The 24,751-nt window shown below is 50.7% G+C and overlaps 1 protein-coding gene across 1 annotated transcript; it reads right to left on the bottom strand.

Annotated features, from left to right (window-relative positions):
* Positions 1 to 240: 240 nt before the first annotated feature.
* JAM3 (junctional adhesion molecule 3) lies at positions 241 to 23,265 on the bottom strand. Its single transcript, XM_072355064.1, has 9 exons — positions 23,176 to 23,265; positions 6,774 to 6,839; positions 5,805 to 5,918; positions 4,974 to 5,126; positions 4,573 to 4,775; positions 4,312 to 4,411; positions 4,031 to 4,160; positions 3,249 to 3,303; positions 241 to 2,655 (listed from the first exon to the last, which is right to left on the bottom strand). The coding sequence occupies exons 1-9, from the start codon at positions 23,219 to 23,221 to the stop codon at positions 2,620 to 2,622; spliced, it is 903 nt and encodes a 300-aa protein (XP_072211165.1). The 5' UTR covers positions 23,222 to 23,265; the 3' UTR covers positions 241 to 2,619.
* Positions 23,266 to 24,751: the final 1,486 nt, after the last annotated feature.

Genomic DNA, 24,751 nt, shown 5'->3' on the forward strand with positions numbered 1-24,751 from the left:
TAGCTTTTGCTCTGTCCCACAGCAGCACGAAGATCAGCCCTGTGAGCTCCGATTGGCCTCCTGTAGAAAGAACCAAGGACCACGAACTGATGGACCGTGAACTGATGAACAGTAACGTGCCTTGGACTTCCTGCAGCCCAACTCAAGTGAGTGCTCTGAGAGAGAACTCTTCTCTTGCACTGAATTCAAAGCAGAAGCCAGCAATGTTACTACTATTAAGAACAAAGAAAAACCCACAAGAACGCTTCAGAGCTCGGTATTTATGTAAAACATTCTTGGCAAAGTTAAACGTCATACATTAGTACAAACCTAAAAATTATTCACAATGATACAAGTTCCATCCATCAGATCTCATGAGCTGTGCTTTGGGGATCGTCTTCCCCTCCTCTCGTTAGAGATGCCACTGTCACATTGCAGAACTGAACGATAAGTTATGATTCTTTGCTTGCAGGCTTCCCCCATGAAGGCTGCCTTTGGCTCATAGCAAGACTAGATTGTACTCTCAGAGCTACCCTGGCTCAGCCATTTACCTTCTCTCCTTTATTACGAGTATCCTACAAGCAGCACAGGAGGGTGGATGTATAGAAAGTGCAAAGGAATGTTACGCTCACTGCTGTTGTAATGATGAGAGGCAGCATGCAGCCGGTGAATGCCACTGTGTGCCCATCTTAGGAAGGCTGCCAGAATGGAGTTGAAAAGTAGCCACGTCTTGGTTATAGAAAGAAATCGCTGCCTTGGCTTTAGTTTTGCTTTCCTTAGCAAAAGGAAAAGTGGTAATGTCTAATCTAAGTAGAACAAATGCAGCAATGGCATGTCCAGCGAGGCCCCTAGCAAACAAAGCAGATGAATGCAGAACGCTAAAACAAAATAACACTGACAGTCCAAATCATCAAGTATTCAAAATGCTGCCTACAGGGAGAGTTAAGACAATTCATATCGGAAATACAAGAACACTCAATTATGCTACATTTAAAAAGAAAACAAAGTTCTTCAACCACAGCACAGTCCTAGTGTTGCATCCACATCTTGCAGTTCTACGCAACCCACTGCTTTCCAACGCTATCAACTCATGCATCAACACGAGTTTCCGTTTCTTCTCTTTAACGCAAAGAGAATTAGATTGCTTGGCTATGCAGTCTAAACCTGTAACGTTGCCACAGCTGTCCCACCACCACGTTAGTGCCTCAGGGAGTTTGCAGAGGGGAGGGGGGGAGAGCAAACAGTAAAGTCACTCTGTCACCTTGTTGGAACTGAATCCAAAAAGCCATCCCTGGGTTATTTCTTGCAACAACAAAAACAAAGCGTTGGTCGCTGGCAAGAAAAGTTCTCAACGTATAAAAAAGTTGATAGGTCCTGCTATAGATCTACAAAAACTATCCCTGAGTGACTCTGTTCTGCGTCTTGTAAGACCTCACGTGGCAAGGAAATTGCTGAGGGGAGCTGAAGAGGAAAGAGATGCTGTTGTACCTGCAGCTCTGTATTACGCTCTGCAGTAACACCGAGGTGCTCTGACCGTGCCATACTACAGCAACGTCTGAGCTCTCCTCTGTAGCTTGGGAAGTAAAAAAATAGCCACGTCGCTTAAACACTGCTGGCATCACGTATTTACACTTGAAATAGAAACGTTACCTTTTCTGAAGTAATCAAAATAGATCTTTGCAAAAAAAAATTTCGGATGTGGGATTTTACAAAAGAAAGGGAGAAGGTTAAATAAGAAAAGCTCACAAAAATCTCAGTACCTTTGCTGGACCTTTGGGCCCATAGAAATATTTGGCTTTGATTTTCCTGAAAGGGATAACTTAGCACACTGGGTTCTGTGCCTCCGCTGTAAGCCTCTTTAACACACCGAAAGACGCAAGAGGGAAGCCTGCTTTGTGCAGATTAGAATGAGGGGTTACCTGCGTGCAGTGAGTCTCCTGTAAAGCAGTGAGCAGCAGCAGTCCTTCAGCCTGATGCTGCCCGTGTTTCTTGTTAAACGGAGCAATGCGGGCTCAATAAGCTGACAAAAAGGGCTGAGAACATTAGTTGTGTTTGCTGTACGTGTGCCTGTCAACTAGTCGGGTGCTCGTTCTGCACCTGAATGGTCATAGTCAAAAGCACGAGACAATCACAAGTCACAGCCTGGCCTGGGCAACAAACTGCTGTGAGGAGGACTTTCCCCTTGCATGGGTAAATGGGTAACACTTATTCTTTGCAGTCCTATTGCTGTATCAGCACCTTTTTTTCCTACTAGTAACTCATACTAGTAATGTCTACGTCACGCTGCTCCCTGGTTGGTTTGCACACTGAGGCTGTGTCCCTGCAGCACAAAGAGAAGGCAATTCCACAGACTTCCATAGCACAGTCTCTTGGGAAGTGTTTCTCTTCCTTACTCCAAGGACAGGTTTAAGGGATCCTGTTGGTGTCTCTGGAGGCAGGGGAGATGCAAGTTGGGCAGTGAGGAGTTGCTTTAAACTTTGGCAAAGAAAACAAAAAGATATACAGATAGCTAGCTATCGAGTTCTTGTGTGTTCCAAACTCTTCCAAGCGCACTTAATTCATCTTTTGCTCTCGCTTCGAGTTCCTGGAGGAGGTATTTTCACACTTGCTTTTGCTGGTTTGCTGTATTCTTTTGGCATCTTATATGACAAACGAAGACTTGTGCCTGAAGTCGCCCTGCAATGAAACAGTTCTGGCTGTGGGATGGATGTGGTGGCATTCCGGGCACCCCTTATTTCCTGCTGCCCACAAAAGGCAGATCATAGTGGGATCGCTGAGCACTGCAGCCAGCAGGTTAGAAGGAGGAGGCATCAGGTGCTCCCTCCCTCCTCCTATGATACCATCCTCATCCCCTCTCCAGTATCTCTGCTAATAGGGAGAGGCTTTTTCCCATCTTAAGCCCAGCGATCTAATCAAATCCCAAATTGCAAATTCTCTTGTAAAACTATCACTGCCTGCCCATTTAATCCAATGAAACTCATCCTAAGTTGGGGGGGGGTCGAGCCATAAGAGAACCGAGACAGAGCAGAGCCGTGTTCTATAGCTTTTTTGGCATCAATCGCTTTGGGCAACTTCAGCTGCTCATCATTCCTAAGGAAATGACTCAGCCTTTACCCTTCTGTTTTCTCCCTGTTTTAAATCCTTGCTTCTCAGTGGCGTTTGCTCTTAGAAAGTCTATAGGCCCTAAAAAAGAAACCCACCCTGGTAGTCCTCTGCCCACCCTCTTCCTCTCCAAAGCAGAGAGATGTTAAATGCAAATCGATGGTTACCTCATCATCTGTCCGGATATAGTTAACACAGTCGGGTTTTGCTGGAGTCTTGTAGCTGAAATAAAGGAAAAGATCTTATTTCTGGGACAGGGAGACTGCAGGATTTGAGGGGAGGAGCTGAGAAAGAAGGAAACAAGGAAGAGCAGCCCGGAGAACAGAAAGCAGAGCGAAACCTCACATGGAATAAATCGATCTGGTGAGAATCCTATTTACATCCATCATCTCTTCCTCAGATCCTGCAAGAACATCGAGGCTTGTTTCTGATCTGTGGGAAATTCCCACCTTCAAGTGCTAATGCTGTTGTTTTTAACGTTCTAATGTGCATTCTAAACAGCCTGTTTTTAATCCCAAATTTAGCTTCCGAGTCACAGCTAGAAAGATTTCCTGCAGAGAGCCAGCTCTTCAGCATACATTTGCTATGCATCTCCTGATGCCTTAAGCTAATTGTGCAGCGAGCTCTGCTTGCTAAGTTGTAGACCTCTATGCCAACAGCACGTTACCTATTGGACAAACACCTACTGCTATTTAATTGTGTTGGTCCCCTCTTATATGAGGATGTTAAAACACAGCTCTTGTTCCCCTGTCTGGTCCTGGTAGTGAGTACAGAAGGAATGATAGCAACATTTTCTCTGAGGCATAGGAACCTTTGGTGCAGTGCTTAAAGGGAGGAACTGGATACTTTGAGAACTGTAGTCTTTGGTAGGGAACTAAGAAATATATCCAAGTCGAGCACTGAAATACATACAGTGAGATGGCAATGGGAACACTGGATCCCAGCTTACCTTTCCCCACTCTCTTTACTGTTTGCAAAGTAGCCCCTCCTGTAGGCACAGCAGATACCGAGTGTGATGAGCACCAACACTGCCACGACCACCAGGACTCCACCAATTATCCCACCGATGTTCAGGTCATCTGACAAAGACAGAAACCACAACCCAGCCATTTTCTCTTTATGTGTCTGAAAGACACTCTCGGATGCCCCCCTTCCTTCCCCATAGTGATGGTGGTTTATTTACATTTAAATGTTAATTAACATTGCCCACAATTGCATAGAGCCACTCACAGACTTCCATCTCCTGCTCCTCGCACTTGGCAAAGCCAGCATCGTTGGTTGCAATGCAGGAGTAACGGCCCGTGTCACCTTTGTGCACAGCATGAAAAACCTGAGGAGGAGGGAAGAAGGGTTATTTAACATGCTGAACACATCAGGGTTATTTTACACGTATTAGAAAGCAGGGCCTGAGCTGCTGTGGGGATTTGTCTGAGCCAGTAAAAATAACCTGCCCTGTAACACGAGTCTTGATTCCATCCACAGGGACATTACCAGAGTGCCTGTGGTGGGATTCAAGCTGTAGGATGAATTCTGGAGTTTGGCATTCGATTTCGTGTCCGGTGATAAAGGTTCGCTGTTGCGATACCAGCTGTACGTAGACTTGGGGTAACCTTCATTCTCATGGCAGTGGAGGGAGGCTGTCTTACCCACAGGTACAGCTTTAGGCACCGTGCATCTCGGAGTCACAGGTTTCACTGTGGGGAAGACACAAGCCATGTGAATGATACTGCTGAGCACAACGAGATGACTTTGGCATGCTTTGTAAGGTGGCTGTGCTGCGACGGCATCGACACCTCCAGCTATTTCTAGATGGTCTTAAGCAACAAGACTCTGTTGGATGCCACTGTTACAACCAAGCTCTTCTGCAAAGCTATCTGGACCTGCAGCAGTACCTTGGACTGTAAGCTGGATGTTTATCTCGTCTATGGTTTTGGTATCAGAAGGTGCCGCCACCTCACAGCGGTATGTGGCCGTGTCCATCCGGGTGGTGTTTTTAATCACCAGTGACGTCCGGCTGAGAATTTCTGCCCGAGTTGCAAAATCACCTGTTAAGAAAGAGAGAGAAAAATGTCAGGAGAGACGCACAGAGTGACTTTAAGCACCTGAATTATGTGGTTGACCCTGGAAACCAGAGGACCACCAAGGGAATGTGATGGCCTATAATGTTAAGAGCCTTTCTCTCTGCTGTGATCACAAAGGAAACCAGTGCTGCTAAGCATGTAAGAGAATGAACTGCAAAGCAGCACCCCAGAACTCACAAACAGGCAAAATTAGACATCCATGTCAGCCTCAGAGCCCTGTGGAAGGCTCCTCTGGATGTGGCTGTTGTTCCCATTTAAAGTGACCTCTGTCTTAGAGTAGCACCAGTTGCATTTCATATGGAAAGATTGCAGAGGTCAACACTTGGTCCCAAGAGCCCAGACATGGAATGACCACGCAAGGAACAAGTTCTGGAGAAGGGAGATTGCAGCATTGACTTTCATGTCCATCTCCTACACAGGATCTCCCTCCAGCTCTGGGGCTCCCTGCTGAGAGCAATGACCTGCCAGAGGGCAAAGAACATCCTGTTCTCCTTCCACTTTGTGCTTGGGCTGCTGAGCTCTAGTTCTAGAAGCAAGCAGCAAGACAGCCAGAGGTCCTTCCTCTTACAGGCTTCTCTGTTCTCAGTTCTATACGTTGCTGAGGCTGTTTGGAAGTCTCAATAGGACAAAGAGTCTTCATACCCTGCATTTTATTGTCAAAAAATACATAAGAGGTTTCTCCATCTCGGATTTTCTTCCACTCGATTCTGGGATCCGGCGTTACAGTTGATTTAATGATACAGGACAGCTCGACACCTAGAAAGAGAAATAAAGGGAATACAGATTAATGGGCAGCAGCTGTATTTTTGTTCTGCTTTAAGCCGTCTCACACGCTGTTTTATTAGGAGATGCTGCCCACAAAGCAAAAGCTTTCTCTTTCATGTGCCTCACAAACAGAAACACTGCTGGGTTCCAGGAGCTGTTGGGGAAGATGGACTTTGGCCAGCAAAAATAATAGCTGTACAGATATCAGCTATGGAGAAGAAATGAACACGCTGTTCTCTCCAGGCTCTAACGTATGGCAAACAAGACCTTATGACAGGGTGAGCCCACAGCACTGTCTTGCTGCTAATCAGAGCATACGATGTGAGTCAGGACGGCAGAATGTCCCTGGGTGGTGTCTGGTCATCTTCTGGTGACACATTGTCTGCCTGAGTGTCCTGGGGACCGCGGTGCCCAAGGAAAAGCTCAAGGCATCCAATCCCCATAGAAGGAGGCTTCGCCATCTCCATCTCCTCCATAGAAGGCAGCACTGCAGCAGAGCTGAGCGGTGGCTCACCCTGTACCACACTGCTTGCCTGTCTTAGGCCCAAGATGGAAGCTAAATCTCCCCATCCCCCTTTCAGTGTACTGATTGCAAGGCGACGGCCCTTCCTCCATTTGGGATCCAGTTCAAGAAAGCACTTAGAGCAGCCACTTTGCAACGCCAATGGCTTTCAGGGCACTTCAGCAAACTATTGCAATCAAATCTGTGCAAAACCTCAAGCTCTCAGCAGCCCCAGATAAACAGATACCACCAGCAACAAGCAAAGCTTTTCTCAATGGTTTGGGTGCAAAGCAGAGGGCAGTGCATGGCAGTGTTGGGGCAGCCTGCAGCCCCACAGCACTCACTCTGGAATTCCTGCACCACGGGTTTGGTGTTGCTGGATGTCAGCTCCACAGCCAAGAGTCTGCAGCCTGGAAAAATAAACAGAAGAGAATAAGGAATAGCACAGCTCGTAATTCACCCTGCTAGAAGCACATCGCCTGCTGGGAATAGCTCTCCTCCAGCTCCAAGGCCTGACTTCCCAACATAGAAGCTGTTCCGTGCTACCCATGCCAGTCCAGCATGACAAAGTTTATTTAGGAGCTGTGGCGTAAATACAGGAAAACGTAATTGTTAGAAGCAGCAATTAAAGAGATTAGTATAACGGCACAAAAGCTGTGCCAACACAAGCTTCACACTTATGCAGAGGGCAAAGGAATTCTCATTCTGGTAACATGAGAATGAATGCATGTCGTGCTATGCTGCATCCTCATAACACAACTGTAGTGGCAATGCTGAGTCCTGGCCTGAAGCAGGGATGTCTCACATCATTCTAAAGAAGTGAAGGCTCCAGCAGCTCTCTTCCATGAGACGGGGACTCCATCAGACTCTGCCCCATCTCAATTCTCAGAGGTTATTCCCAGCAGCATCCTTCCTTTCCCACCCATTAAACACAAGAGCTTTCAGGTCTGTCCCTCAGGCACAAAGCAGGATGGCAGCAAATTTCAGACAGAAGCTGAGTCCTTGGGGGCTGTGCAAGAGACTCACATTATTACACGTATTGACCGTGGGCAGAGATCAACGTGGCTGCTTAAATCACCTCTAAGCCAGATTTATTCTTCAGTGCGTGGCACAGGCATGCTCTAAATAACGAGATGCCTACAGCTTCATGGCACAAAACTCCCCAGTGAGCACACAGATTGTAAAGCAGGAGCAAAAACATCTTCACAGCTCTTCACTTGGAGGTATCCCTTTCACACCGGTCTCTGTAGGGCTGGAGCAATTTAACACAGGCAGTGCTTCCCAGCTGCCAGCACCGTGCTGCAGGAGCAGGGCAGCATCTGCACTGTGTCACATAGCTCTGCTGTTGGCGTTGTCTCTTTGGTGCTCGTGCACCGCTTTGCGTTACATCATCCTCACAGGGCCAGCTGTCACCCTTAAAAAGTTTGTTCTAAAGATGTTCCTTTAGGCATCGTTGGGCCCAGTGCAAAGCAAAGCAGCAGCAAAAGCTCTATGTTATGTAAATCCCACTTGAAAGGCTTCAGCACCCTGTGCAGGAGAGCTGTGCATAGGCATGCACTCATTCCATGCCACAACAGAGGCACCCACCAGATCTGTATGTACTGTGGGCTCAGCCAGACATATGGTTGAATCCCAAATGCCATCAGCTCTCCAAATAGAATCCAGGACGAGGCACTGAAGTCTATAGCATATTTCTTATGGCGCTTCTTTTAGCTGAAGAGAGCCAGCCCATGCATGTTGCTGTGACTCATGGTATCTGAATCACTTCAAAACGCTGCTCTGAACCTACAGAAGGAATAAACTAGCAGCTTTATAGACAACTGGGCTGTGTTAAACCTCCTGTCTCTGCACGGGGTTTAATGCAAAGCCTGACCTTTGTGTCTCCATCCACCCCAACCTTTTATCTGCTTAAAAATTCAAGGCAGAAATTTGAAGAGGAGCTGAAATATCCCTTACGTTGTGCAGGCAACGTCAAAAGGATGGCCAGGAAATACACCAAGTTGCTGCCAAAGAGGCTGTGCTGCAGCAAAGCACAGCCCTGTGCCAACGGTGCAGTTATCTGATACGGCAATTTAAGTTAATGCACTGTTAGGCACAAGCAGTAGGAAAACATGCAGCTGTATTTCAACACCCACCCACTGGAGCAACAAAAAATACGCCTTTCTTGAGGTGTCCATCAGCCCTCCATTTGCAATTCAAAACACATCGTCTAAGCCATGTGGGAATGCTGCAATAAGCCACGCGCCTTGTTAAGCATCTCTTGCTTTTCTGGATGGTTACTTTGTGCAGCAGGAGCTGAGAGATTGGGAGGTGTTAGAAACCCATCAGCCCAACGCTTTGTGTGTCAGCACCTTTGTGACCGCCCTGCCAGCACCCAGAGATGGAGTGAAGGCAACAGCAGTGAGGGTACATCGCAGAGGTGATGGGGGCAGTGGGTGTGAGACAAGCTGTCTGTGCAGCCCAGCTGACCCCAGCACTGTCCCTGCGTTGGATGTGTTGTGTAGGAAGGGAAATAGCTGTTCTATTTGTGAGAAACCCCCAGAGGAACAGCAAAGGAAGCCCGCAGTGCTGGGCTGAGCTGGATAAGAGGAGGAAGAGGGAGGCCAGGCTCTGCGTGCTGCTTGCTCTGAGGAAATGGGAGAAAACTGAAGAAACTTCTGACCTCCTGCGCCACAAAACATCCATCCCTTTTTCTCTCTTCAGGCTCTTTTTCCTCTTCTCTGTCCCCAACGCATCTCACTCCTGATCCAGACAGAGCTGCATGCCTTTCTGCTACCACAGCTCTCTGTCTGCAATCTTAACCTGTTCAAATCACTTCACTTAAACCATCACCTTCAAGACCTGACTGTGTTTGCTACAGACGAGGCCCATTGGCATCCAAACCATGCACAACATCTTTCATTTTTTCCCCTTCCCCTCTTGTACAAGAGGATTTACTGTTCTGCCTCCTAACCAGACAACAAAACCATTGGTATACAGCCAGCCTATGCGCCCACACTCAGTTGTGAAACAAGTTGTTAGCAAGCAGATACAGAGCCCTCTTAAGGCTTCTCAAAGCAGCCTCCATCTGCAGATAACCATTCCTCCTCTCTCCCATGCAGGGAAGGAAGCACAGGCATTCGCTCGATGAAGACCACGTGGTGCTTTCAGATCATCCCCCAAGATCTGGTTTCGTTGTGCTGGGTTGCAGTTGCAGACATGCTGCCTCCAACATCCATCTGACAAGGGCTTCTGGAGGGGAGAATTTCACAATCCTTGGTTGTGGCTCCGCTCAAGGCAGCACAGCGTGTTTAGAGGTGAGACATTAAGGCCTTGCATCCCTCTGCACTTGCACAACGAGACAGCCTATTCTCACCACCAGGTTTGCTCACCATCAGATTTGGGCACCACTTGCCTTGCAAATCCAGAGGCCCATGCCAGGAGGAGGCATCATGAGCCACATGCCAGGGCTGTCTCAACAGGTAGGTTTCAAGCTTACTCAGCACCTTAGCACACATATGAACCCTTGGCTGGGCATGTTGAGCTCGGATATTGTCTACCAGTAAGTTCTTGTGCTCTCTTCTCCCTAAGAGAGCATGGATGCTTTAGGAGAGGCAGCACTGAACCAGGTTGGCAACCTGGGCAGAAAGCTCCCAGCTGGCTGTGCCCACAACTGCTGAGATTCCCATTGGCAGAGCTGCCCCATGAGCACTTTCATCTGTGACTGGGCTTTACATTCATCAGTTAATCTTTGGTCCTCCCAGATGCAGCGTTCCCTCCAATTCAGCCCCATTTCACTGGAGGAAGATGATGAGTAAGGAATACAGTATATCAGCATGCAAAGGATGGATGACTGTGAGATCTGGAAGAATGCCTGACAGCAGCAAAATTAAAGGCTGGGAACAAAATCGGTGAGTACTAAAGGGAAGCAAGGATATCTACACGGGGCAAACTTGAAACCAACCCTTCCTGCCTATTCCCACTTGCCTTCCATTGTTTCCCCAGGCAGCCCCAAGAGTTGCCATACAGGCACATCCTACGTTATTTCTCACTTCTGCAAGTCCCCTTCCTCCCAAAAGTGGCAGATGCTGGTAACCAAATGAGTGCAAAGTGGGAGGGAACCAGCTGATAACTGCGATAAGAGCCAGAAGCAATGGTCTTCCTCCAGTCCTCTCCCTTCCTCCCAGCTGGGCTCCCCTTCCAGCAGACAGATGTAAGCCCTTGGGGTGGAGTCAGGTCAGTGATGCACAACAGGGAGCCGTGGCCAAGACCAGGGAGACAGAAGAAACTAATTGGGAAAGGGACAAGTTCCATTTGGGCTTTTTCTTTCTTAACCTGATGGTCTTGTGTGGGAATTTGACTCCAGCATTGCAGAGAATCTCATAAGTCAAAGTGACGTTTTCCAGGCTGAACGGCAGCCAGCACACAGCCTTGCTCTCAGCAGGTATCTGACTTTGGGAACTGGGGTGCTCCCTACCTGCCTGACCCCGGCTTTTGATGAGGACACATATATCAAATAGCTGCCTGGAATGCAGAGGCAGGAACTAAGCGGATATGCTATCAGCACCAGGCTTTGCAATGCTCTTTAGTGTCTGGCTGTGTCCCAACCATCAATACAGAGACTCGCAGGGTTTTAGCCTATAATCCTCTATTCCTCTGTCTGTGACTCTAATCTCCTGATCCCCCCCGTTCTCCTCCAGCCTACAGCTTGACCAACAGAACACAGATCTGGCCTTCTGCTTATCAGAGCCCAACGGTGTCATCTTCCTGAGGAACATGGGAGATGGGAAGAGAGCAGAGATCCTCGGAGCTGGGAGAAGGGAACAGGAGAGGGCAGTAAGCAAGCACAGAAACCATTTACTGCAAGGCTGAAAGCAGCTCCCTTCTTAAGAACTCTTTCTCCAGAGTTTACAATATTGTTTCTCTCTCTTTATTCCTGTGGCCAGTTCCAGCCTCAGGTCTCATATACAGTCGTGCAGGCAACGTGTTGCATGAAGCACTTATAAGTGAATGCTGCCAGCAGCTGTCTGTGGGAACACACGTCTGCCTATGGGCTTGCTACCCTGAGCCTGCATGCAGAGTTACTGCTGGCAAGGAGGGGCTGCACGCCTTCTGCAAGGCAGCTCAGCAGCAAATCTGTCAGAACAAAGGATGCAGATTTACAAGGGAAAAGGGCAGGAAGCTGTGTGAGCCATGGGCCTGAAGATGCCTGAGCTGGGAACACTGCTGCGGGGGCAGCCCTGATCCATGCAAGCGGATCTGAAGAGACTTACCTTGTCAACATCAGCCAGCACAGGCTGCAGAGGGAGGTGTGCTGCGGAGTGCAAGGCATGGCCTGAAGGAACACATCAGGATGGAAAGGCAGCCTGGGTGAAGTCAATGACAGACAAAGCTGAGGGACTGGGTGCAGGGAGAGCACAATTAGGGAGATGCTGGCCTGAATGAGCAGGAGGAAAGCAGTACGAGAGCAAGGGAGGAGAGCAGAGAGTCATTCTGGATGTCCCAGCCTGGATTCCTGACCAATAGAGCGGAATGGAGTGGAAACAAACTTTGGCACGGAGAGGTTAAAAGACTCCGTGTCCTGGGGGAGCTGAATGAGCCACATATCCGAGAACCAACTTCTCCCAGCCCCTGACTTTGTTTTTCTCCTCAAACATATCTCACTGCTATTTTTAGCAGAGCATTTTCTCAGCCCAATGCTCCCAGCTGAGTGCTGCTCAGGGGCCCTCGTCCCAGCGAGGCACAGCCCGGCAGTGTAAGGTTTGCTGCTCCTGTCCCACCATCCCTGCAGGCTTTGGGGTCTGCATGCCAAGCTGTCAGGAACGCCCTGGCATTCCCCATGTACGTGGTGCAGGCAGGGCGATGCTCTCATACACCCAAGCAAGGGGCTGCAATCTAGAAGCAGATGAATTAGAGGGTGGGCTGAGCTGGTAACCGTCCTCAGGCTGTTATTGAAGAGTATGAATGATGAAGAATGGCAGGAAGGAGATAGAAAGAAACGATCAGGCTGACATTAATAGCAAGATTTGCTTCTCGGTACTAAAATCTATTTGGATTCCTTCCAGCACCTCCAAAGGAAACAGTGGGAGCCTTTTGTTCGTAAAAGTCACAACTAAGATCGGACTGGATAGAGCTTAAGGAAATACCTCTCAGAGGACAACCCTGCCTCGGCTGCTGGAAACAGATGAGGTAACTCCCTTCCTCTCCTCTGGTTCTCTCAGGCTCCTTGTTCCTCCTCAGCCAAAGTGCTAACCTGCCTGCCAGGCCATTGCCTGGCTGCTCAGCCTGCAATACAAAGCAAGCTCGGGATATCCATCCGTGTGCAATTAGTGATGCGTCAATTAATGTCTGGGACACTCAGCGGGGAAGCAATGCTTGTAATTTCTTTTATTTCCAGCTTGATTGAATACCTGCCTGCCAGAGATGCGCACATAAATCAAAAGGCCAGACCGGGGCATAAGGGTGGACAAATTGAATACAGCAGGGATGAACCCCTGGCTTGTCTGTGCTAATGTGCAGTTCCAGCTTTGGGAAGCCCGGGTGATTGAGAGCTCTGAGTGCTGTGAATGGAAGGCAGAGCAGCAGCAGTCGGTCACAGCAGAGCAGCAGCCGAGTTGGTCCCTCTAACAATGGCCCCTTCTTGGTCAGTGCGTGTCGCCTGCCTGTCCTGGAGACATGTCAATGAAGCAAACAGATTGGGAACATATTTGCTCTCCCTGCAGCAGCACAGAAGCCAGCCCTGACAGAGGAGAGCAAGCTGGGCTCTTTTCTGCTCCTTCTCTCAGTGCCAAGTTTTCAGTCCTGCTTGAAACCTGCAGCAGGGCTCTCCTTTGGCAGGAGGGAAGGGAGGAGACAGGCAGGGTCAGGAAATACTCAGCTTTCAGCTCATGCTTGCAGCAGCTGGCTATGAGAGAAGGCAGCAGACTGACACAGCCACACACCTCCAAAAGCCCCACAGGAGATTAAATCTGGCACTGCACAACTTCATCCTCCTTTCTAGCTACGCTTAAACAAATGGGCCCAAAAAAAGACTATTCACCTGGGCAGCCCACAGATGCTGCACAAAGGCTTGTCCAATTAAAACCATCAGAAAGCTCCTCCAAGCCCAGCAAAAATCCCAGGAGCCCAGAGCCCCTCTTTTGACTTCCATGCACACGTTCACAACCATGGGCATTTAACCTTTGAGGCTCCCTTGAAACTCCCAGCGATGGCATTTCATGGATGAGTATGTTTCCCCTAACATCTGCCCCCTGTATCGGATGCTGCCAGAACCTCTCTCCTGGCTCTGCTCCCAGCTGGAGGACAGACAATGGGCATCTGAATGCAGTCTCTGCTTCCCCTCCCGAAGGGCCTGGGGGGGGGATGGCACATTGGAGCCAAGGCAGCCTGAAAGCACAGCTTGCCAGCCAGCCAGCGACAAGTCTCTCCAGATCATGGCTTGCCACTTCTCTCCCAGTGCAGCTGAACCACTGGCTGCTGTTGTTACTGGACATCCAGGTCAGCTTTGCTGGGCACTTAGTCCTGGCAGCATCCAGCTGACCATGCAGAGCCTTCTCAGCACACTGTTGCTGTGTTCAGCCTGAGCACGTTCTGAATGGGGCTGAAGTCATCTCTCCTGCTGGGTTCTGGGCTTTGCTGGCCAGAGCAGTGGGTTACAGACCTCTCCTGCATCTCTCTGCCATGCCAGCTCTCTTGGAAACACTTAGCTAACACATAGCTCCTAAAGAGCTACGGCTCTGTCTTGCTGGAGATAGCAAGACTGCTTGCATCCCAGAGCTGTTCAGTCTTGTTTGGCACTGCTGCTGCTTGGGAGACAACACCAGAGTGAGAACAACCTGTCTAGACATCAGTTACCTTCCATCAAATCCCATTGCCACATCAAAGCACTGCTGCAAACAAGCCTACAAGCTGCCTAAGTAATAGCCCCTGCACCAGCCAGAGGCAGCCAGATCCATCCCATCGTGCTTCAGAGCTTCTCTTTAACCCAAAAGCTCTTCTGAGAGCAGGAAGACATGGGATGGAGCATCTCACCATGGGAACAACAGAAGCGAGTGGGGTGAAGTCACAGCAGTTCAACTCAATGCTTGAGAGACCTCGAACTGATGGGGACAGCGGTGTGAAAGGAGCAGGAGCAGTTCTAGGTCCCTCAAACCCAAGTTACATGCAGTCAATGCTCTGGGGAAGCACCTGGTGCCACCATCGGCCCTATGCAGCCACTAAAACAGCACCATCTAGCTCATTATTTTAACATGGAGGTAGCTCGGAGAATCCTGTCTGGCTTTCTTCTATCTCAGGCAGAAGCAGCCTTTATTTAGCAAACTGCTGCTAACAGCTCCGTCTCATTAGTCAGTGCTTAGGGAACCAGGCTGCAATTGTTCTGAAGCCTGGTGTTGCAGAAAGCCTTGCTAATGAGTTCTAAAGGAGAGATTCCTCCTGACAGGGCCACAATGACCCAGAAATCCTACTTAATTCCCAGTCAGTGAAAAGTGCTGAGTAACAGCAAGGTGCAGAGGCACTGGGGGCTGATGGCAGAGCCAGGACGTGGCCTCTGTTCACACTTTGGGCTGTGATGCAAGAGCTCCAGGGCACAGCCCAGCGCTGCTCAACTGTGTGCTGGTTCCCCAGGCAGAGCAGCCAGGAGTCTGTCAGGCAGATAAATGGGGATTTGCTATGGGAAGGTTTGCAGCCTGGTCTGCGAAAGACGTGCCACCACGTGCAGAGTGCACACAGCACTGGGAGTGGAAATCTCTGCTCATTGCAATAGGAATGACAGGATTAGGCACTTTGAAGCAGCCTGGCTGTAGTTGGGGTTCTGCTGAAACCTCCTCAATGGCAGCAGCTGGAAGTGAGCTCTGCAGTGCAGCAGGGCTTGGCTCCTCTGGATCACGCTCCCTTACAAACCATGCCAGCAACTCTGCCAAGACCCTGACTCAGCAAGCTCAGCACTTACCTTTGTCCCCAGGCCTTGTGTGCCCCACAGCTCCCAAACTCCATCCATGCAGCTACATCAACCACATACAGCAGCATCCCCTACCAGGCCATGGGCTCACTCAGGTGCTGAATCCTCAGGTGGATGTGGGATGAGCAGCAGCTCTGCTACAGCAGTGTGTGTGCCCTGGAGGTGCTGTTAAGCTCCTCACACGTTCTGCCATAACCACTACCCCTTGTTTCCTGGCACTGGCTGGTCCACAGGCATCCTGCTTTCAAGTGGTTTGCTTTCAGCAAGCAGAGCGTGTACCATGCTGAGGAACCTCTGGGCTGCATGGCCCAAGGCCAGCTAGGGGAGAAGATGAGGTACAGGGACCCAGCTGGAATGCAGCCTGCATGCAGCTGACCTTTTAGACCACCCCCCAATAAAGATTCTTGCAGGCATCTGCTTGCCACCTGTTTCAGCCAGCAGACGAGGGACTAAAGCAGGAATTCTGGGCTTGAATGCACAGTCTGTTAAAGAGTGGTCTAAAGACTCTCACCCACGTGAAGCTCTTGCTGATGTACGTTCCATAACAGACCCATTGCAGAGGAATGCATGTGTGTAAGGCTGCTACTCCCATACCACAGATGCACCACCCCATCAAATCCACAAAGAACTGCTGCTCCAAAAACCACCAGCCAAAACTGTGTCTAGAGACAGTCTTAAGGTGACTAATGATCTGGGGAGCCTCTGTTTCTGAACGCCCACTCTGAGATGCTTGATTTCAAATGACATCAAGCGTGTGTCCTTTTGGGTCAGCTTCCTTTTAGAAGATGTCGAGCAGAGTATCTAAGATCACTGACCATGCTGGACCTGCTTTTGGCCCTCACGTTGCTTCTGACTGCTTTCCAGCTGACACCTCAAGCCAAGCTCCTTCAATATCAGCTCCAGAAGAAGAGATGGCTCCGAAGCGGAGCTCGTTCTGCATCTTCCCTGCTCTGCTGGCACAGGGGAAGGATCTGCCTTGGAGACATGAGGAAAAGCCATATGCTGTGAAAGGAAGGACCAGCTTTATTTTACCAGCCTGTGTTCCCACCAGAAATGTGCTTTAAAGACTGCCTTGCAAAGTAGGAATTAAATCCAAAGGTGCCTATGCGTCTTCCTTGCTGTCATCCCATTATCAGTCATCTCCAGCCTGCTCTGAGCCAGAAGATGAAAGGTTGGTAACACCACTTATCTTCCCACTTAAGAACATGCTTAGCAGCTTGCTGCTAAAGAGGAGCACACTCAAAGCCTGGGGAAGCAGCTGTAAATTCTGCAAATGGGTTCCCTGGCATTTCTTTGAAGGAGATACTACTTCTCAATGAAGGATATGGAAAGGAAACCAGGGAGGGAGGAGAAAAGGGAAGTCTTCGTAGCAAAGAAAGACTTGGTGTCAAGAACCTGAAGCTGAGTGACAGATGTGAGACGTGTGGCATGTGTGGGTCTCAGAAGTGCCCGAGGATGAGCCGAGAATTAAAAAGCTCTTGGGAAATATTTAAGCAGCCAAACTTGTTTGTCACCAGACCACAAGGAGCTCCGAAAACACGTTCTCCTCAAGACTGTGCAGTGCTACAGCCAAGGGAAGGGATCCTGTTACACCATGCAGGCAGTACGGCTGGATGCAGCCCAGCTCCAGCTCCAACAGCTGAGGCCAGCTCACTGCACAAGTCCCCCTCCTGAGGGTTAAGCCTGCTGCCTCATCTCTGAATCTGACCCTCACCTTCTCTCTTCATAGAGCTAATTGTTATCGCAGCAAACCTGGGGCCAGCTTGCTTTGCTCCACACTTAGCAGCTGAGTCAAACCCTCAGAGCTGCCAAACAGAATCTGTTCCAAATGCATGCAGAAAGAGGAGGCTCGAGGAGCCTGCAGCAGAGCACCACGCTCCTGCCCTGGTGAGGAGAACAATTGCTATTGTGGACCAACAGCGGGCTGCTGGTGGGCAGCGAGCACGCCTTGCTGCTTCATTAGGGAGAAGCTCCCAGGCCCTCTCATGCTCACAGAAATGAGCTGGAATCTGGAGGTCCCTCTGTCCCCTGGCAGTGCCCCAGCAACCCAGAGCTGCTGACTTACCAGCCCTGCTGACATGGGGCTCGGTGTCAACCAGCTCAGCTGTTGACATGGAGCACTGAAGATGCAGTTGGTAACTGGGAGTGCCTTAGAAGCTGTTGCCAGCCACAGTGCAGACTTCAAAGGGCTTATCTTGCCCTGTGTGGGAGAGCATGCAGTGCCTGCAGGCAAGGACAGCTGTTTGGCCAGGCCCATCATAGGACTTCTGAGGGAAGAAGAGAGAAGTTAGTACCTGGTTTGACCCTTCCAGCATGCGCAAGGCAGGCTTGGAGGCGGAGCTCTGTGCTGCCCTGTTATTTATGGGATGCTGAAAACTGGCCAACATGAAAATACCAGATACATTAGGATGCTCAGCAGCTCACATAGCTGGATCTGCCTGAGGGAGAGCACAGAAGATTCAGGCTGTGATTACAGGGCACTCTGGCTTTCATCTCCAGATCAGCAGTCTAAAGGCAGCTCCACCAGCACTGACCAGCCAACTCATAGTGACTGGTTGCTGCACAAGGAGATAAGGCATCGCCTCCTCACTCCCTAAGAGATCAGACCAGCCCCATCCATTCACTATGTGCAATCTCAGCAGAGCAGCTAAGACTGAAGGAGAACACAAAGCAACAAACACCCCCTCTGCTGTAGGAGCTCCTAGATCAACAAGTTCCTGACATTAACAGGGGAAGCTCCTGGAAACCATTCAACAGTGCAAGCAGCCAAAGCACCTCAGAAGGAAGTCCATTAGTAGGCAGCAATCTCCTTAATGGATCCTCTGGGTATGTGGAGGGCTGCCTTGCCTATGGATGCTCCATTCTGTCTGCTGCTGTGATTCAAGAGTTGTTAGCGCAGCCATAATCATTGCACACTGTAAGGAATGCTTCTAATCTTTCAGGAAGCCCAACAACCCAATGAATGGGGATGTAAATTGGTGCAGCGAGGTGTTGTTTGCTTCGTACAAACCATGTAAAGCCAGACCTGGCTCTTTGAGAGCTCTGCCTTTCTTCCCTTGGAAGCAGAGCAGCCAAGCTCCAGCCCACCTGCAATCTGCTGGCCCTGACCAAGGACGTGCCCCAGAGGTTACAAAGGTGGGGATATTTGCTAAGAGGCCGGGGGTGTTTGAAGCACAGCCAAGTAATGGCTACAAATCCCTTGAGATTTCCGTGGATTTCTGCAGCTCAGCAGCAAATCTCACCTAGGCCACCGAAATGGGATTTTAATAGAGCAGCCCAAAACCTGCAAGCGCTGAACGTGGCCAAAGTGTCGCCTTTCAGCCAGACCTGCTGATCTTATTGTGCTTTGTAGTAATCAAGGACATCGATGGGAGCAGGTTCGGATGCGTTCTGGCCTTGACTCTGAAATCCGGGGATTTATGATTAAAAAAAGAAAGAAAGAAAAGCCCATGTTTGAGCAGAATTTAATTTCATCTATTCCATCCATCACTGATCTGAAACCTCCATTTCCCCTTGTAGCAGCCTGCGTTAAGCCCCGTGCCCTGTCCTGCATTGGGGCACGACATAACCCAGCACACAGAGCTGTTTTTACTGGCAGCCGAATTCTTTCTTCTTTATTATTTCTGTCGGCTTTCGCTTATTAAAAGAAAGAAGAAGCTGCTCATTTTTTCCTGCCTCTTGTCAGGTTTGCAACACGCAGCACCAACCACCATTTCCTTGGGCACCCAACGCAGCAGTGAAGCTTTGAGGAACACCCCCCGGAGCCCCTCACTCTGCTTTATCAAGGGATTTGGAAGGCCTGCCTTGGGATGCTGCTCTAATGAGAACTGGGCACCAGCTCAATTATGCAGCTGTCTCACTGGTTTGAACTTCCAAGCTGCACGGTGGACAGCTGAAGCCCATCAGAGGAGTCACACAAAGGCTTCTTACAGTGAGAGGCACAGCAAGGCAATCAAAGGCAGCTACTGCTGAGCTCGAGTGCTAACAGACCCACAGCTGGCCGTTCTGGGGCAGGAAACGCCTTGCACACACACCTCGTCCAGCACTGATCCCCATGGAAGCCCTCTGGAGCTCTGCGTGTATGAAACTCACTCTGCTGGTTTCAATCCATTCTGTCTTCCTGACACTGGCAACCTGCGTTTTTCAGCATGGGAATATGAGACCTCAAACACAGCACCTATCTCCTCTGCCCCGAACTGCTGGCAGAGCCATACCAGTAATCCAGCCCTGTAGGTGAAAACAAAAACCGCATCCAGAGCATTCATTAGCTCAATTAACGCCATTAAGTGGTTCTAAGGCTGCAGACGGACTGACTGAGCGAGGTTTCTTGGCCACTGCATGGGGCGATGCTCAGAGCTGCCATTCAGAGCCATATCCAACAGCACAACGCTGCTGGTATAATGGAGAGCAGACAAACACACCCCTCCTCCATTGGAAGAAGGTGGTGTGACTCATCTGCCAGCTGATAGTGAAGCTAGATGGAGCGTGCAATTATCCTAATTAATTTCATATCGCGAGTTCATCTCTTTTCTAATACGCACAGCAGTTTCAAAGCAGGCCATCAGCTTTGAGAGGCACGTTCATCTGGCTTTGTGGGACTTGGGATCCTGCACAAACATTGCTAACTCCTTCTCACCTCTCCCAGGCTGCCTGGTAAGGAGTGATGGAGCTCCTCGGCTCATCAGGGCTCAATGCAATCAGCCATGAAGCATCCTTAGCTCTAAGTGTGCAACAGGAGGCCGGCTCTGCTGCACCAGGCGGCACTGCAAAGAGAGATAACGCGGGGAGCACAGCCTGCAAGAGGAACCTAAATCATCACCCATGGGAGCTGTGGGGGAAGCAATTAGCGAGTGGGGAGCTGGCAAAAGATGGGGGCAATGCAGCAGGAGATGCAGAGCGGGGCCACCCGCAGCCATTGCCTGTATTTGTGAAGCTGGATGCAGCAGCTCACGCTGCTGTATTTAATTGTTTAGGTGAGGTCTGGCTGCACAACCTGTGTTCCTGGGGCAAACCCTCAGTGTGGATGGATAAGTGAAAAACAACCCAGCAGGCAGGGAGACCCGGAATTCAACTCTTAAAGGAAAATAAACACGTCAGTAAGGAACCAGAGTTCACTATCAGGGCAGCATCTCCATCCTCAGCTCCTTCTCCCTACAAAAACCCCACATTTTATTCTCTGGATCTACTTGTGCCTCAATAACCAACTAATTCCTGACAGCATTCCGAGCAAAAAGGAATGCGCCGGTGTCACGTTCTTTGTCAACAGCTGTAAAGCTGATGGGATCCAACAGCTCTGCGGTGGTGGTGCCTGAATAGGAACACCAAGCCCTCCCCAGGAATTCTTTGGAAGACATTATTAAGCATCTGATTTTGGCACTGCTCTCGGAGCCGATCGTCCTGCTTTCTCACTGCCTGCTGCAAAGAAAGCATGGCTGCAAATAGTTCCTATCAGCAAGGAACAACGTCGGTGCTGCGGCAGGGCCAGCAGCGTTTGCACCAAGCAATTCCTGGTGCTGACAGCTGAGTGGGAACAGTTGTTGGTGGCTGGGACAGATGGACTTCATAGCTTACACAAAGGGAAGTGGGAACTTCTGTTTGGTAGGTTGAGAAACGCACAATCCAACAGAGTAACCAGAGATAAATCAAAGGGAGATTGGAGCACGCTGAGCTTTGGCACCGCCGCGTGCCAAGGACCTGCCCTGCCTCCCCATTGAGGACGTGTTTTTATTTTCATCAGGAAATACTTGTGGATTTTGGGAAGGGCTCCACAGCTCTGCCCTCGGTCTGACAGCCTCCAAATCCAAATGCTGGAAGGTCGCAGCAGAGGCCATCGAGGCAGGACGCACCATAGATGTTGCTTACAAGCTCTGCTTTCCACCACTGATGCTGATAATTTCCGCTAGCATAATTACAGCCATGGCATTTCCCTCATATGCAGAATCTTTAGATGCTTTTAGTGCCTGGAGCGGGGCACACACTGCACTCTCCATGCTTCACTGCCTTCTGTGCTGTGGCAATGTTTTGAGGCCATGACCAGGAGTTGGGTCCATTCTGGATAGAGAAGCACAGAGGCCATCCCTGCTCTGTAATCTAAGAAGCACATTGAGCTCCTAAAGCAGTTCTGCAGCATCTCACTGGCCTTGTTGCCTTCCTTCTCTGCCAACCAGTGGGCTGGCATCAAACACAGCCCTATGGGACCACCCAGCACCAACCCAGTGCACCTTTAATGTGGGATTCCTCCCGGTTCACTAACATGAGTGTAGTGCAACCAGCATTTCCACCCCCAGCCTTCTTCCTTCCAGGCTCAGGTCTCCAAATCTGAAGAGAGCTGGAAGTCGTTGCAAAGATGAGGCACCGCAGAACCTACTGTGTTTCAATGGGGAGCAAACCCTTTTGCCTGCCAGATAAACGCTCCCAGGTGGAGGTGTGAAAGCAGCGAGACCTGCTTGCATTTAGCAACTCCTGCCTGTCCAAAGAAACACCCAAGTAGCTGCAGCTCATTTCCAGGCTGCTATCTTTTAGGCCACATTCAACAGGACGCTCAAGCATTGCTCCAGCACATTGGGAGGAGAGGAAGTGCCCCTTCAGCCCAACTGCAGGAGAAGCTGAGTGAAATCTGCCATTTTTCCTCACTCAAATGGAACACCCGAATCCAAAGTTGGGACCTGGATGACTGCGATGCTCCAGGTACTCACAGTTCAGCCTCAAACCACTGCAAAGCAAACAGAGCCCCCCAAGTGCACTCCTCATCCCAATGGGTGCTGCAGTGGGACGTCTGCATCTTCTCACCCCTTAATTTTGGAGGGAACAGAGCCCAAATCTGAACGTTACCCAAAGCCCCAACGTCTGAAAATCATTAGGGACTGAAGAATTCCTTTGTCCTTAGATAAACTGGCTGAAATATTGCAATGCACTCCAGTCTCGAGCTGACCCAAAGCAGTTATTTGTGTGCACAGCCCCGTGCATCTCAGTGGCTGAACTTTCCAAGTCAGTTGCTGACTGGCACTCTGACCTCCCTCCATCCCTTCTCCTTCTGTCGCCTGCCTGGAATGGGGGGTGGGGGGGGGCAATGGGAGCCCACCGGCTGCTGTCCCCCCCTCCTGGTCCCCCCGCTATTAATAGCCAGACAACAAATGAGCCCGAATTCATTCCTGAGCGGAATTAGCAAATGTTTTTGCAATTAAAACTGCAAACATTCATGCGGGCCCCCGGAACAATAGGCGCCTGTTGCCTCGGCTTGAATAGGGACCAGTGTCCGCCCTGCCTGCCTGCCGAGGCTGCACATTCCTGGCACCCTCAGCCCTGGACCCGCACCTCGCTGAGCTGCCTTCCCCCCTCTCATCCCATCCCGCAGCTCAGCGCCCCTTGGGGTCCGGTTTGGGGTAGAGGCAGCGCATCCTTCCCATCACTGCTCGCCCCGGGATGGGACGGCGGCAGAGCATCCTCACTTCGCCGGGACCCCGATCAAAGTAGCACATCCCTCCTGTTCCCCACGATCGGAGCAGCACATCCCCTTTTCCTCTCCGGGTTCAGGGCAGCGCATCCCCCTCTGTCCCCGGCACCAGGGCAGCGCACCGCGTTCCCACCCGGGACGGCGATCAGGGCAGCACATCCCCCTCTCCGCTCGGGATGGCGATCAGAGCAGCATCCCTTCTTTCCCCGGGATCGGAGCGGCGCATCCCCGTTCCCTGCCCACCCCCGCGGCACCGCATCCCCTTCCCCCCCTTCTGCAGAGCCGCTCCGCATCCCCCCCGACCCCGAGGACCTATGGGGGATCTCCGGGCCGATCCCCGGTGCCCGGCACTCACCGAGCAGCGGCAGCAGCAGGAGAAGCGCCGGCCGCCGCAGCGCCATGATGGGGTGTGCTGAGCCCTGCGCTGAGCCTGCGCACTGCCCGGACCTGGGGGGGGGTAGGAGGGGGGCGGCCCGGGGGCGGGGGGTGCCGCGCTGCTGTTGCTGCGGTAACCGGGCGGGGAGGTGCGGGGCTGGAGCCTGGCACGGCGGGGCTGCGGAGGGGGCGGCCCCCGGGGTTGGGATGGGTTCGGTTATCAGAGCGGTGCTGGGCGGTGGGGGGGGAGGTTGGAGTGATTGGAGCGGTCGCCCCTTAAAAAGGGCCGTTCTTGGAGGGGGGGGGGGGTGTTCCTTGGAAATGCTGTCTCGTGCTGTGCGCTGCAATGCAAAGTTTGGGCCAAGTTAAGGCGAGGGAGAAACGCAAACAGCCATAGGGATGACGGAGAGCTCCGCTCCAGGAGTTGGCTGCGTCCCGTGCTGTGCCGAGTGAGAGCACCGCGAGTCTCTGTATGGCCCCAAAAAGCATCTCGGAGCCTTTTCCTTTGGTTAATGAGACGCTTCTCGTTAACCAACAGAGCAAGTCCCTGCTCCATTTGGTGCCCTGCAAGACCAAGGGTCAGGGAATGGGGCTCTGAGCCTGATGGGTGTCCCTGTGCATCGCATGGAGAGGGACCAGATGGACTTTAAGGTCCCTTCCACCACCCAGACCCTTCTGTGATTTGAAGTCAGCCTGGTTGAGTGCCGGCTCGTGCGTCACGGGCTGTCAGTGCACTGTGATGGGGATGTAATTAAGATGCTGTTGAAAATCAAGCAGCTGGAATGAAAGCCAAGCTCTTCTCTGTTCCACGAGCTCGGCAGAGCGGGTTGAAATGAAGGGATGTAAAAACGTATTTAACTTGATAATGTGGTGGATCTAACTCTCAGTGCTAATGAGGAGACTTAAAGGGCTGATCTGAGCCTGGTGAAATTAATATGAGGGCACTCATCAGTCCTAATGGCCAGATGGGACACTTCTGATGATGTGGGGGATGGACTTGCTCAATAAGATTTGATGGCTTACAGCCCAACAGCACCAATCTCTGGGCCGGGTTCCCATTGAGCAAAGAGTCATTTTAACCTGCTTCCTTTGGACTGAAGGGATAGAGATATAAAATCCAACAGCACGGGCTGCAATCAGCAATTAAACATCACTGAGCTATTGGGTTCCTTCCCAACACAAAGCAACTGCCTGGGCAGGGAAAGCAGCAAAATGGATGTGACCCCAGAGGACAACAGTGGGGGATGAGAGATGGAATATCACCTCACTTCTATGCCCAACCCTTTGTGCTGCCCCAGGGCTGTGTCGTGGCACAGCAGAGCTGTTGGAGATGTGAAGCTCGGTGAGCAAAAGGAGTCACAATCAATATGATACGAGAACCACTGTGCCCATCAAACCAGGATGGCAAAGTGCTGCCGTGTACAACATTGATTTTCACACACAAATGGAGCTCCCCTTTCATTATTTAGCGGTGAAACGAGTCGCTGGAATAAAATATGCACTGAGAGCAGCCCTGTGCACGCAGGGATGTATTCGGGCGTGATGAGGGGCAGCAC

Source organism: Excalfactoria chinensis, chromosome 21 (assembly GCF_039878825.1).
Source record: "Excalfactoria chinensis isolate bCotChi1 chromosome 21, bCotChi1.hap2, whole genome shotgun sequence".
Taxonomy (NCBI): domain Eukaryota; kingdom Metazoa; phylum Chordata; class Aves; order Galliformes; family Phasianidae; genus Excalfactoria; species Excalfactoria chinensis.

Coding starts and splice junctions, on each gene's coding strand:
- JAM3 (XM_072355064.1), bottom strand. CDS start 23,221: ATGGCGCTGCGGCGGCCGGCGCTTCTCCTGCTGCTGCCGCTGCTCG. Junction 5,919..6,773: donor CGTGGTGCAGGAATTCCAGA/GTGAGTGCTGTG, acceptor TTCTCTTTCTAG/GTGTCGAGCTGTCCTGTATC. Junction 4,161..4,311: donor GGAGCAGGAGATGGAAGTCT/GTGAGTGGCTCT, acceptor TGTCTTTGTCAG/ATGACCTGAACATCGGTGGG.